Source organism: Heteronotia binoei, chromosome 10 (assembly GCF_032191835.1).
Source record: "Heteronotia binoei isolate CCM8104 ecotype False Entrance Well chromosome 10, APGP_CSIRO_Hbin_v1, whole genome shotgun sequence".
Taxonomy (NCBI): domain Eukaryota; kingdom Metazoa; phylum Chordata; class Lepidosauria; order Squamata; family Gekkonidae; genus Heteronotia; species Heteronotia binoei.
In genome coordinates this window covers 71,520,084-71,533,446 of record NC_083232.1, presented here as the reverse complement: position 1 = coordinate 71,533,446, position 13,363 = coordinate 71,520,084, and the positions used below count along the sequence as shown (strand labels likewise).

Genomic DNA, 13,363 nt, shown 5'->3' with positions numbered 1-13,363 from the left:
TAGGTGGATACAAATTATGGTCACGGCACTTTCCATAGTAGTAATTCTAAACCTATAACTGTGGTAGCCCTGACCTGGATGGCCCAGGCTAGCCCAATCTTATCAGAGCTTGGAAGCAAAGGAGGGTTGCCCCTAGTTAGTGTTTGGATGAGAGGCCACCGAGGAATTCCAGGGTCTCTATGCAAAGGAAGGTAATGAAAGCTACTCCTGCTTGTCTCTGTCCTTGAAAAGTCAATGGCAGGGGTGGCCAAAGAGCCATATAGAATAAACGTCTGATGTTTGAGAGCTGTAAGACATGAACATCGGATGTTTGAGAGCCGCAAGGAAGGAAGGGGAGGGAGGGAAGAAATAAAGTTGGAAAGAAAGCAAATAGATTGGGGAAGGGAGAGAGAGCTGGAAATGCATTCTTCAAGCCACTGGCTGCCTTGGCCTGGATAAGTGATTTAAAGAGACAAATAAATGCCTTCTCCGAGTCAGCCAATGGGGCAGTGGGGGCTTTGAGAGCCGCACAATATGTATGAAAGAGCCATGTGTGGCCACCCCTGGCCTATGGGGTCACCATAAATCAGCTGAGACTTGATAAGAGTGTTCATACAAGTCCACACTGCTGTGTTAAGTCTGCTGTTGCAAGAACAAACAGGATTTTTTGTGACAAGGCTACCAACTTGGAAAAGCACTTGCTTTCTTGGACTAGAGCCCATATCTTCAAATGAATATAGCAGAGAGAAGCACACCTTCACATACCAGACATTTTATATGTGTAAACAACGGGATCAAAGGACCATGAAATAGAGAAGGGGTGAGGCATATTGCAATTAGGTGAAGTTTGAATCTGATAAGAAAAGTACAGAGACCGTTTACAAGATCATAAAGTTCAAGTCCACAAGTTTGAGTATTTTTAAAACAAATCTTGTCTTATGGGGTCACCCTCTCAGTCTTTGGTAGCAAAATTAAACAGTATTTCAATTAACAACACGGAATCCTTCTGCTGGAATACATTTAGTGAGTCTTTAAAAGGCCACGCCCAACTTAGACTCCTATTATATTTGGGGGGCATCAACATTTATAGTGTTTGGTGGCGGATACATTTAGCGGACGGACGCTCACAGACTCTGCCCGCTAGCTTCAAGCCACTCACGAAGAGAATGTAGTAAAGAATAAGCAGCCAAGTGTTGCTGCGGGAGGAGCAGGCTCTGGGCAGAGTTCCAAATGGCTCGCGCGAACAGGTTACGCTGTTAGCGCAGCTTGGCAATGGGCAAAACAGTTGCCGGAGTTACGCTTTTGCCGTAGGGGCCGAACCCCTTTGCTTTTGCCTTTCTTTAGCAGCGCCCTCGGCAGCCTGGCGCTATTTGACAGCGGCTTGCATTTGGCGACGGAGGGTTGGAAATGGCAGCGGAGCCGGACACCACTGAAGTGAGAGCGCGGCACAAATTTGACCAAGCGGCCTTGGAGGCATACTTGTGCCAGCACTTGCCAGGCTTTCCTCTGCAGCCACCTGGAGCTCTGCTCGTCAGGCAGTACAGGTAACGCCGGCGCCCCCAAGACATAAATGGATTTATGCGGGCAGACTGTGCTGGGAGCGCAGGAGACGTTTCATGGAAATCTGGCGGCTGAGTCGCGCCTTCCACAGCTTTCTGCAACATATCTGTAGAGGCTCAGACAGCCGTTGGCGGGGCTTCATCAAACTCAAAGCATTTGTGAGAGAAAGAGTACAGACGTGCAAGTGGCTGGTTCTGGTCCCATTGTCCTTATACAACGAATTTTTGTCACAGATTTGTTTGCATAGAAACAAATATCCAGCCTGACAAAACGAGCTTTGACTCCGTAAAGCCTATACCAGGGGTGGCCAAACTTGCTTAACAGAAGAGCCACATAGAGTGTCAAATGTATGAGGGAAGGAAGGTGTTAAATACTGGCTAGTGGCTCGCAAATAGATGGGGAGGGAGAGGTGGAAAGAAAGAAGCCTTAAATGCATTCTCTAAGCCTCTGGCTGGCTTGGCTTGGAGAAGTGATTTAAAGAGAGAAATGCCTTCTCCAAGCTAGCCGACAGGGTGGTGGGAGCTTCAAGAGCCACATGTGGCTCCTGAGCTGCAGTTTAGCCACTGCTGGCTCATACCATGGGAAATGTTGATCTTTGAGGTGCTACGTGACTCAAATATCCTACTGTGTTATGTGTTAGAGAATGGTTTATTTTTTTTGTGAGGGATATAACATTCTCAAGAGAGCCCCGTGGCGCAGAATGGTAAAGCTGCAGTACTGCAGTCGGAGCCCTCTGCTCATCACGACCTGAGTTCGATCCCAGTGGAAGCTGGTTCAGGTAGCCGGCTCCAGGTTGACTCAGTCTTCCATCCTTCCGAGGTCAGCTTGCTGGGGGGAAAGTGTAGATGACTGAGGAGGGCAATGGCAAACCACCCCATAAAAAGTCTGCCGTGAAAACGTTGTGAAAGCAACGTCACCCCAGAGTCAAAAACGACTGGTTCTTGCACAGGGGACTAACTTTTTTACCTTTATAACATTCTCGCCAGCTCTTAGCCCAGTTTTAAAATCTTTGGATTTGCTACTAATATGTTGCTGTGTCATGTTCATGATGTTGGTGCTTTATTTTTCAAAGTCACTTGGCCCACCTGCCTATGTGTGAACCTATATGGTAACTCCTTCTCTCTCTCTCCCTCCTTCTCACTCTCCCTCCTTACAGCCAGTTTGGTGTAGTGGTTAAGTGTGTGAACTCTTAGCTGGGAGAACCGGGTTTCATTACCCATTCCTCCCCTTGCACCTGCTGGAATGGCTTTGGGTCGGCCATAGCTCTGGCAGAGTTGTCCTTGAAAGGGCAGCTGCTGTGAGAGTCCTTTCCGCTCCACCCACCTCACAGGGTATCTGTTGTGGGGGAGGAAGATAAAGGAGATTGTGAGCCACTCTGAGATTCAGAGTGGAGGGCTGGATATAAATCCAATATCTTCTTCTTCTTACACTAACAATTGACCAACATAGTCTGTCTGCTCCCAGATGTGGAATAGCCTTCTGGAAGAAGTGTAGAAACATCCTACTTTACAAGCTTTTTCTGGGGGGGGGGGGCTGTAAAACAGAATTATTTAGGAGAGTTTTTGAGTGACAGTCCTCTCGCTACTGGCCTATCTCCATGTGTTCCGGTGAGTCTGCTGACCCTTGGGGCACAATTCCATGGAGCATAGCAGGCTGTGGTGCAGGGAGTTTGCTTCCATGAGCACTGCTGCACTAACAGGATCCATAGAAAAAGCTGATGTCTTGGGTTTCTAACTTCAGCCTGGGAAACTCCTGGAGATTTGTGTTTTGCCTTTTGCTTTCATCATGTACACCTACTAAAGAACCTCATTGTGATCTAAATGTTTGCAGCTTTTATTCTGAAAGTAGAATTGGTCCAGTGAAGGAAGAATAACTTTACTGATTTTCTGACAATTTGTTGATATTTAAATTCATGTTTAAACTATTCAACCAACAGAATTCTCTCATTTAAAATGTTCATTATCAATAATATTTATCTTTACTTGCATAGTTCTGGGCAGTCCAACCCAACCTTTTACCTGAAGAAAGGCCTTAGCACCTATGTCCTTAGGAAAAAGCCTCATGGGCCTCTCCTACCACAAGCTCACAAGGTATGGCAAAGCTAGCTGGTATGAAATATTACCATAATTTGGTCTCTCTTTGGAAATATTACTGATTTCACTCCTATATCCTGGGTCCTAGTGGATCTCCTTAGATAAAAACCATAAAGGATAATATGTACAAAATTCATTTAAAGTGTAGTCCTAAGGAGAGTTACACCCAAGTCAGTCAAAGTCAGTGAGTTTAGAAGGGTGTACTTCTGTTTAAGATTACGCTATTAGCAGGGGGGGGGGCATTTGTAGAAAAAGCCCAGCAGGAGCTTGTTTGCATATTAAGCCACAGCCTGTCCTGGGAGCACATGGCAGGTTGGGCCAGCCAGAGCTCCGCTCCTGTAGGCTCCAGCACAAAAAAAAGCCCTGACTATTAGTAAAACTACTTCCCTGAATGTATTAGGAAAGCCCCCACTCTCTTGTCATTTAGGAAGTTGTGCAAAGTGTACTTGGACAAAAGGGCTTTTGAAAATAGTAATTGACTTGGTTTTTATTCAGGTTGTACTGATTTTACTGGATGTGTGGATATTTTTATTGATTGTTGTGATTATTTCTGTAAATTATTTTTAGCCATATAGAGGAGGAAAAATGGTTAAAATATTTTACGTGATAATTGCTGAACTCTCTAAGAACTTAAGAACCTAGTTAGATTGTTGATTTCAGTGTTACATTAAGCACATAATTTCCTGTGGGTTATGTTCTTGATGTTTACCTTGCTGCATATCCCATTGTATCCTTTTCAGATTGACAGAGAATATCGGGTCCAGAAAGCTTTGTTTGCAGCTGGATTTCCTGTTCCTGAGCCCCTTTTATACTGCAGTGATGTTTCTGTGATTGGAACAGAATTCTATGTGATGCAACATGTACAGGTTTGTATTCCCATCGCAGTATATTCACTACACACTGTTCTGAGGTCTGACTGGCAATAGGCTTCAAAGATCCCTGCAAACCTGTTTTATCTGCCTGGGGTGGTGGTGTGCAGATCTGTAGTTCCCAAACCACAGCCACCCTCTGCTGCATGAGAAGATATTTCAATGCCTCAAGGAGTCTTTGCCCTCACCCATCTTGCATCAGAAAAGCCACTGAGCTTGGGTTTGCATAAAGAAGCTCTTTCAGACCTAGTAATAACTGAATTCTTGAGTTTAAATGCGGTAGATATATCCTTAAGTGCATACCAAGCCCAGTGTTATAATGTGTGGTTACTGAAATATAGCCACCCCTGCTGTTGTCTTTGTTATATGACCAGGTGAAAGATTCCACTGCTAAGGGTCAACCTACTAGGTGTTTCCACTTGAAAGAGGGGGGAGGATTTGTAATTACTGGGTTGACTTTGCTTTACTCATCCAACTTCATAGCATGAGATGTGAAGCAATCTTCCCTTGTGTGGGCGGAAGATTGCGCTCAGTGTGGAAGAAGCTGTGTGTGAATCTTTCTGAACATCAGCACTAAAATCTCTGATCCTGTGATTCACACTTGTGTACATTATTAAATGCATATTAAGAGCTACAATTCCTTTCTCCTTTCTCCTCTTCTATCAATATTTATCTTTAGGGACGCATTTTCCGAAACATTGCTTTACCTGAAGTAAGCCCAGCGGAAAGATCAGCATTGTATGTAGCTGCAATACAAACTCTGGCCCAGTTGCACTCATTCAACATAAATTCACTGGGGCTCCAAGGCTATGGAAGAGGACCAGGCTACTGTAAGAGGCAGGTAAAGATCTCCCAAATTGATTGCTCGGCCTTATTTTATGGCAGTTTTTTGACACTGGTCAATATCAATCTATCACCCTTCTTCAGTTTTCTCATGGTTGCATAAACAGGATTTTCTACCCCCTTTAATTCTCTCAACAACCCTCTGAGGTAGATAAAACTAAGGGAAAGTGTGTTGTTTAAGATCACCCAGTGAGCTTTACGGATAGGTAGATATCTGACCCTTGTGAAGTCCAAAACTCTAGGGATTAGATTTTACACTGCCTTTAAATGTTCTGCTTGCAAATGTTTTCTATGTCACATATACTCCATACTCCACATTTTTTTTAAGGGGGATAAAAATAGCATTCTGGAGATGGCACCAGAAATTAAATTAGAAGAAAAGGCAAAATGTTTTCTGAGAAAATGAGTTTGTTTTTTCAGGTAGATGGGAAGTAGAAAATAAGTTGCTTGCTCAACAGCTGCAAATTGTTCAGGTAGACCTGTCCAGTAATTTTTTTAAAAATGTCCTTGGAGTGAGCATATATGTGTTTGCAGAGGGTGCAACATTTTAAGATAATGTGTTAGTATTTTAAGCCTGGAAATTGATCAGATTCACCATAGCTCCTGACTACCTGGTTACTTATTAATCAGACTGGAAGTACTGAAGTGATATCTGATGTTTTGGTATTTTTTCCTTCCTTAAATTGCTTGACTACCTAGCCATGCCGGTTTATCATTCCTACAAGAGGCAGTAAACTTATGAACTGACATGAATAGAAGAGAGAGGCAGCCTCAGCCTTTGAGCTCACTTACAAAAGCCAACTGCACCTTTGGACTGCCATCCTAAATGTACTTGTCTGAGGGGGAGGCTGTGCACATCTAGACACGTACGAATATACACCCACACCCTAATTTAGCTTGCAATACTCCCTCTGTTCTGCTTTGTTGCCTACACTGGAGCCAAGAGTCCAGTATGGGACCAGCATGGGCCATTCAATTGAGATAGGACTCTTATAAATGGGCATGTGTAGGAAAGGTGCTTTCTTCTATGCTTTAGTTTTATCTAGAACAGAGTTGGAGTTTCGTGGCACCTTTAAGACCAACAAAGTTTAATTCATGGTGTGAGCTTTCATGTGCACATGCAGTTCTTCAGACACAATGAAATGGAAATAGAATTGTCATATATAGAGAGGGTAGGCAATGAATTAATATGCGTAATAATAAAGATGTTTTTAACAGGTTAAAAGAATAATAAGTTAGTATGACCTGTTATTTCTGTTTCCATTTCATTGTGCCTGAAGAAGTGTGTGGGTACAGGAAAGCTCACACCTTGAATAAAATGTCATTGGTCTTAAAAGTGCCGATGAACTCAAACTTTGTTCTACTGCCTCAGAACCAACATGGCTATCCACCTGGATCTATCAGTTTTGTCTACTTTGCTTTCATTTTGTGCATTAGCATAAAACTGAACTTGAGGGAATCTCTATTGTGCAGTCACCTCATTTTTGGGTGCATGCATAATTCAACCAGTGGGATTTGCTTCCACAGAAACATATGAAGGATTGGATTTATAGTTTTATGGCCAGGATATAACAGACAGTTAAACAATTTTCCTTTGCCCAGCACAAGGCAACTTCAGGCTTGGGGTTGTTTTTTTTGTTAAGACTGCCTCCCTTGCCATTACAAACTGTGTCAAAAATGCACCCAAGATATGATGTGCTAATTGGAGACAGCAATTGGAAGGAAAGAAGTCAGAAATTCCATTGGGCTAGCAAAGACTTCTGGTTTGAGCCTGAGCTTAGCTTTAGATCCCATTGGCAGTATTTAATCTTAATGGTGTACTGTTGGACCTCAACCAGGCATGTTTTTTCCTCTCGTTAAGTAATTTGTGGGGGTTTGTTTTCAGGTATTGACTTGGGGAAAACAGTACAAAGCAGCTGCTCATATGGACATTCCAGCTATGAATGATTTAGCTGAATGGTTAATGAACAACCTGCCAGGTGGAGATGATGAAGAGCATTTGGTTCATGGGGACTTTAGAATAGACAATGTCATCTTTCATCCAACAGAGGTATTTTGCATATATTTCAAATGTGGCTGTAGCATGTTTGTCAAGAGTTTTGATGTCAAAAGCAGTTCCTTTCTGAGTGCTTCAGAAAGGCTAATCTTTTTCCTTCAAGAAAAATGTTTCAAACATCCAAACATGTTTTTGGATTTGATATCCAAAGCAAGACCACCACTTCTGGATGTTGCTGGATTTTGGCCACTTTGAAATTAGGGTTGCCAGATCCATCCTGGCAGCTGGCAGGGGACTCCTCCTGGGTCCTTTCCAGGAGAGGGGAAGGTGGCTCCAGGACAGGGAACTCTGAAGCAAGTTCCAGGTGAGCTGCTTCACATTTAAAGGGACTGTGTTTCTTTTAAATGCTTTCCCTTCATTGGAAGCAATGGAGGAGGGGGGCACCTCCTTCTGGGGCTCATAGAAATGGACTCCCTGGTCCAATCTTTTCAAAACTTGGGGCTTTTTTTGAGGAAAGGCACCAGCAGCTGTGCTGAAAATTTGGTGCCTCTAGCAAAAAAAAAAAAAAGCCCCTCTCAGCTCCAGATATCCATGGATCAAATCTCCATTATACCCTTTGGGGGGTCCAGTCTCCATAGGATATAATGAAGCACACAGCAGCTATTCCCCCCCCCCCCCCCGCTTTCTGATAGCTCTGAATTGGAGGGAGGTGCTCCAAACTAGGAGATTCCCTGCCCCTAATTGGAGATTGTCGACCCTGTTTGAAATTGGCATTGTCATGGTGGGCACATCATTGAAGAAAGGTCAGGGCTCAGTCCTAGAGCATTTTCTTGGCATGAAGAAAGTCCCAGCATCTCTAGGTAATTGAACCAGATAGTAGCTGGTGTGAAAGACCCCTGCCTGAGACTCTGGATAGTTGCTGCCAATCAAAGTAGACAGCACTGACCTTAATGGTCTGATTCAGTATAAGACAATTCAAGTGTTTGCAAATTTCCTAATTGTCATCCACACAACGAAACCATGATTCCTCTTGGTCCCTCAGATTTTTTTTGTAATAAGGGATAAAGATTATTTTAAAAGGAGCCTTTGGAGCTCTTTTCCTGTACTTCTGTGCCATCTAGTTTGTGGAGTTAAACTTTTCTTACACAAATAACAAATTGTGCAATGCCTGCAGAATAAAGGTCAAGACTGCGCATAATTAATCATATACCAGTAAGCAGTATCTGATTTGAGTTCTGCTATAAAATCTTTAGCGAATCACAACAGTTAAAGGTGAATTTCATTCTGCAAAATGGGAAGCTATTAATTGGGTGTAGTAGATCATGCCATGGGGCACAATCTGTCAGTTAAGCAAGGATGTCCCTGCATAAATTCCCTTCATTTTAGTCTAACACACAGCAGTCTTTCAGTGGCTTGTGTTTGTGTTGCATAATTTTTACATTGCAAATTGACAATGTCATTCTCCAGTATGGTGCAATACATTTCAAATAAATTGATTTGAGAGAGAGAGCCCAAATCCAGAGGTTTTTTTTTTTTTTTAAAATGGTGGCTACTGAAGTCCTCCATATGACACTGGCTACAGTATGGCCACTATCAGTCAGGGGCTGCCCCCCTCTCCATAAAATGGGATTACAGTAGTTTAATGGATTATCTTTCAAACTACAGGAGGCACCTAAAGTAGTGTTTCTGATGGAAACCAGACTGTTCAGTTTTTTGTCAGTTTATTTTTTCAGCTTAATTTCAAATTCTCTTTGACCAATGATGCCCCACTCATGTCAGTAACTTATCAAAGGTGGACTTCTGTTCTGCTGGTTTATAGCTGCAGCACATGTTGAAACGCCTATTATAACTACAGCCAAAATGTGCTAAGACTGCAGACCTACACCTGCCATGAAAAATACAAAAAGACTGTGTGTTTATGTCCTTTGTGTTCCAGAGGATAAAGATACCCATGCCTTTGTATGCGATAAGCTCTGTCTCTGGCCAAACCAGTATTACCATGGCTAAGTTTTACTGAGAGATGAAATTTCAAGTCCCATGCTATAAATTGTTGTTTGGAGGATGAACATTACAATACCATGCACAGAGAGGCAAACTGTTGTTTTCCAAGACATTTATGCTGGTTTCAGCTGAATTTGCAACAGGCCCTGAAATGCAAAGCTTTTCATGAGAAATATTATTCAGAGAGTATTTGCAAAAAGCAAACCAACCATATTTGTTTAATCCAGATCTCCAGGAATCTTTTGTAACCATGTTCTATCATGCTTCTGATGGTGGGTATATCTAGCTTGGGTGCAGCCTGAGATGCCAGGAGATATTAGTGGAGGTTCATGGCAGGAGAAAATGGTCAAGTGGTAGAGTCCCATACTTGTTGTAGAGTGCAGGGTGTGAAGACAAATGTCCATTTAGAAGATGTAGAGTTGGTAGGGGAGGGTTATAAGTCAAAGCTCTTCCCACGTAGAACCACCTGGGCCAAATTCTCATGCAGATTCCTCCAGCAAGGATATTCTAAACAGGTTCTCTCCTTTGAGCATGGGGAAACCAGGGAACTAGCTAGGAATAGGCAAGAGTTGTCAGGAAGGAATCAGAATGAATGCCCCCTCTCCCTGGCCCAGTGGTATTACTAGGGCTGAGTAGAGTTGCCAGCTGCCAACTAGAAAATTCCTGGAGATTTGGGGGGTGGATCATGTGGAAGGCTGAGTTTGAGAGTGAGGTGAACTGATCCCTGTAGCCTGGAAACCAGTTGTAATTCCAGTAGATCTCCAACCACTGCCTGACCCTAGAGCTGAGGCAGTTGGTCGATACAATGGGGACCATGTTTGCATTTTTGAAAAATGTGATAGGTGGTATTGTGTATTGCAGAGTGCTAAAGGTTGGCAGGTGCTCATTTAATGGAGATGGATTCTGCCCACCTTCTGGTACAGTCTAGGAAAGCTCCATACAGGGCCAGCAGAGGTACATGCGGAATGGAAGACATCAGAGAACCCGCTGCTTTGTATAGGCATTGACCTTTCTCACTGTCACAAACTGACACCATTGGAGGTGGCTGGGAGGTACTGATCTGTATTTTTTTAATTATTGAAATTTCTTTAAAATATTTCTTTATTTCTCCATTTCAAGGCTCGTGTCCTGGCAGTGCTGGACTGGGAACTTTCAACCACAGGGCATCCAATGGCAGATTTTACTTATTCTGTTGTTTTTTATTTTTGGCCAAAAGAATTCAGACATTTGAATATAAAGAATTTCCAGCATTTAGGCAGCATTGCAGGTATGCATCCATCTGTTAAAACAAAATGTGCTCCCCCTCCACACTAAAATGTGATATTTGTTTACACAGCTTATCATTTTTATAAGCATATGATTGACAGATATGTTCTTCTGTAAAATGCTGAGTATTGTGCAACCTCAGCACGTTCGGTCTAGGCTTGCTCTCAAGAAATTACCCAGCAGACCTGTGTGACTGATTGATAGAATCACTGCGTTTATTATTTTGTTCCAGGATATCATAGCTTTTGAAGTGATTATAAAATTTTAGAAATGATAATATCTAACAGGCCTTATTTTGTAGAAAAAGCCCAGCAGGAACTCATTTGCATATTAGGCCACACTTCCTGACACCAGCCAGCCAGAACCGTGTTCCTGTGTGTTCCTGCTTTAAAAAAGCCCTATTTCTAACATTAAAGAAGCAGGTGGAAACTGGATCAAAATGGAAGGGGCCTGAATTATCAGGAGAGGAGCTGTTGATTCTCAGAACAATTTCACACTAGGGCTTGTTCTGAGTGGAGAACCCTTTTGATCCCACCGCTTCTCTTCCTTTTCACACAAGTTGCCCCAGATCTGCAAGCTGGCATGCCATTCTCCCATGGCAAGCAGAAACCGCTTGGAAGAGGATCCTACTTGCTGCGGAAGAGCGCCACACCAACTCGCAGCTCCATGGCAACTGGTGCAAAAACGGAGAGAAGCCCCGGGAGCAAAAGGGTTCTCCACCCAGAACAAGCCTCGTGTAGAATCGGTCTCAGTGTTGGGGCACAGAGTTTCATTAAAACCTGAACAACCCCAATGGGATTATCTAGTCATTTCCCAGTATATGAGAAAAGAGAAAAGAAATCTGCTTTTCACTGTATCAGTGTTCCACATCATTGAAGGAAAGTGTAATTGGTACAAATGAATTTTAAAACTGTAGCATATCAAGCTTAAGTTTCTAATTATTCAGTTTCATTTTCCTAGGAATCCCTTCCTTTGAAGAAATGGTCTCTGTTTATACTAGCTGCAGAGGTATCGCCACTTCTCTACCCAACTTGAATTTTTTCCTTGCCCTTTCGATTTTTAAAATTGCTTCAATATGCCAGGTAATCTAGATTGTGACAAATTTACTAATGCAAGTTGAATCATGGCCGGTTAAGAATTCAGAATCCTGCCCCCCCCCCATACACATGAGACTATTAGGGCCAAACTACATTATACATTTGGCCATATGACACCCCCCCCCCCCACCTGACTTGCTTTCCTTGCAAGATCCCTAGTTCCCAAAGTGTCATAGGGCTTGATTAGGATCAGGGGAGGAAGAGCTCCATGCTTCCTCCTGTGCCACTTTCCTGAGTCAAAAGGACCTCAAGGAGGTGCTTTTTGCCCCACTGTGGGGCTGTGCATATTGTGTAGTTTGGCTGTTACCTCTAGGCTTAGGTGAGTAACTCCCTGCTTACCTAGTCTTGAATCTCAGCAGCCAGCTGACTGAGATTCATGTAGGTCTGAGTCTAAGTGGTACAAGTACTTTTAACTCGCCCTCTCTCAAGATATAATATTTCCAGGAATGTTTCTCCTTTGCTGCCTTACTGATCTGATCTCACCCATTATTATAAGAACAGATATTGTATCTAACCTAAAAGAAGACAACCCTGCATGTAAGATGACACTCCTAAACAAAAATTGTACATTAAGCAAGTTTCTATTACCCTGTTACCATACCGTAATATCATCCTATTACTTTATGCAAATTTAAGAAACACACATACGGTACTTTTTTTGATAGCACACCTGGGGGGGGGGAACCCTAGCCTTCCATTATTGTAAATAGAGTATTTTTCTTCTCAACTATAAATTGTAAACCCTACTCCCAAATAGTATTTCTGATCAAAACAGTCCTAGAGAGCCACTGTTTGTTCTATTGGAAAATTTGTGTTGCAACAGAACAAGTAACAATTCTGTTTGTAATCAGAATTGGGCTTGTGTGCATCTGAGAGATACAGAACTCCCATCTTATAATAAGAGGTCCCAACTCCTGGTTGGGAAATTCCCAGAGATTTGGGAGAGGAGCCTGGGGAGGGTGGCTTTTGGAGAGGAGGGAGCTCATCAGAGTATAATACCATAGAGTTGGCCCTCAAAAGCAGCCATTTTCTCCAGGGGAACTGGTCTTTATTGTCTGGGTATTGGTTGTAATTCCAGAAGATCTCCAGACCCCACCTGGAGGTTGGCAGCTGTATTTACAGCTGTATTCACAGAGCGTCAGTTGAGAGCCAGTTTGTTGTAGTGGTTAAGTGTGCGGACTCTTATCTGGGAGAACCGGGTTTGATTCCCCGCTCCTCTACTTGCACCTGCTGGAATGGCCTTGGGTCAGCCATAGCTCTGGCAGAGGATGTCCTTGAAAGGGCAGCTGCTATAAGAGCCCTCTCAGCCTCACCCAGCTCACAGGGTGTCTGTTATGAGGGAGGAAGATAAAGGAGATTGTGAGCTGCTCTGAGATTCAGAGTGGAGGGCGGGTATAAATTCTTCTTCATAATACAAATGGCATCCGCAAGGATTTCATGTTATGTGAACTGGCCATATGACTATAGGACCATGACAAAAATCATCATGTATTATTTCAGCTGTTAAGAGTCTCCAAGTTTAAATTTTACTAGTTATCATGGTAGAATTGTAGCTTCTTTGGATAGTTTGTGCAAAATAGCTGTGCTCTTCCATGTTATGTCTTGTTAGCATTTCAAATAAATCTACTTTAAGGAATTGTGGTGAGGGAAGATGGGGAA

General features: G+C 42.9%; 1 protein-coding gene across 2 annotated transcripts in view; it reads left to right on the top strand.

The window, feature by feature from the left end:
• The first annotated feature begins 1,295 nt into the window (after window positions 1-1,295).
• The window catches only part of ACAD11 (acyl-CoA dehydrogenase family member 11), a 39,049-nt gene continuing 26,981 nt past the window's right edge, over window positions 1,296-13,363 (top strand). Inside the window, exons 1-7 of one of the 2 annotated variants that reach the window (XM_060248880.1) lie at window positions 1,296-1,523; window positions 3,530-3,629; window positions 4,373-4,498; window positions 5,181-5,342; window positions 7,230-7,394; window positions 10,461-10,608; window positions 11,568-11,689. In XM_060248880.1, the coding sequence (XP_060104863.1) occupies window positions 1,387-1,523; window positions 3,530-3,629; window positions 4,373-4,498; window positions 5,181-5,342; window positions 7,230-7,394; window positions 10,461-10,608; window positions 11,568-11,689 (960 nt within the window). In that variant the 5' untranslated portion in view covers window positions 1,296-1,386. The remainder of the gene's footprint in view (window positions 1,524-3,529; window positions 3,630-4,372; window positions 4,499-5,180; window positions 5,343-7,229; window positions 7,395-10,460; window positions 10,609-11,567; window positions 11,690-13,363) is intronic. The other variant, XM_060248881.1, reaches the window with a different exon arrangement.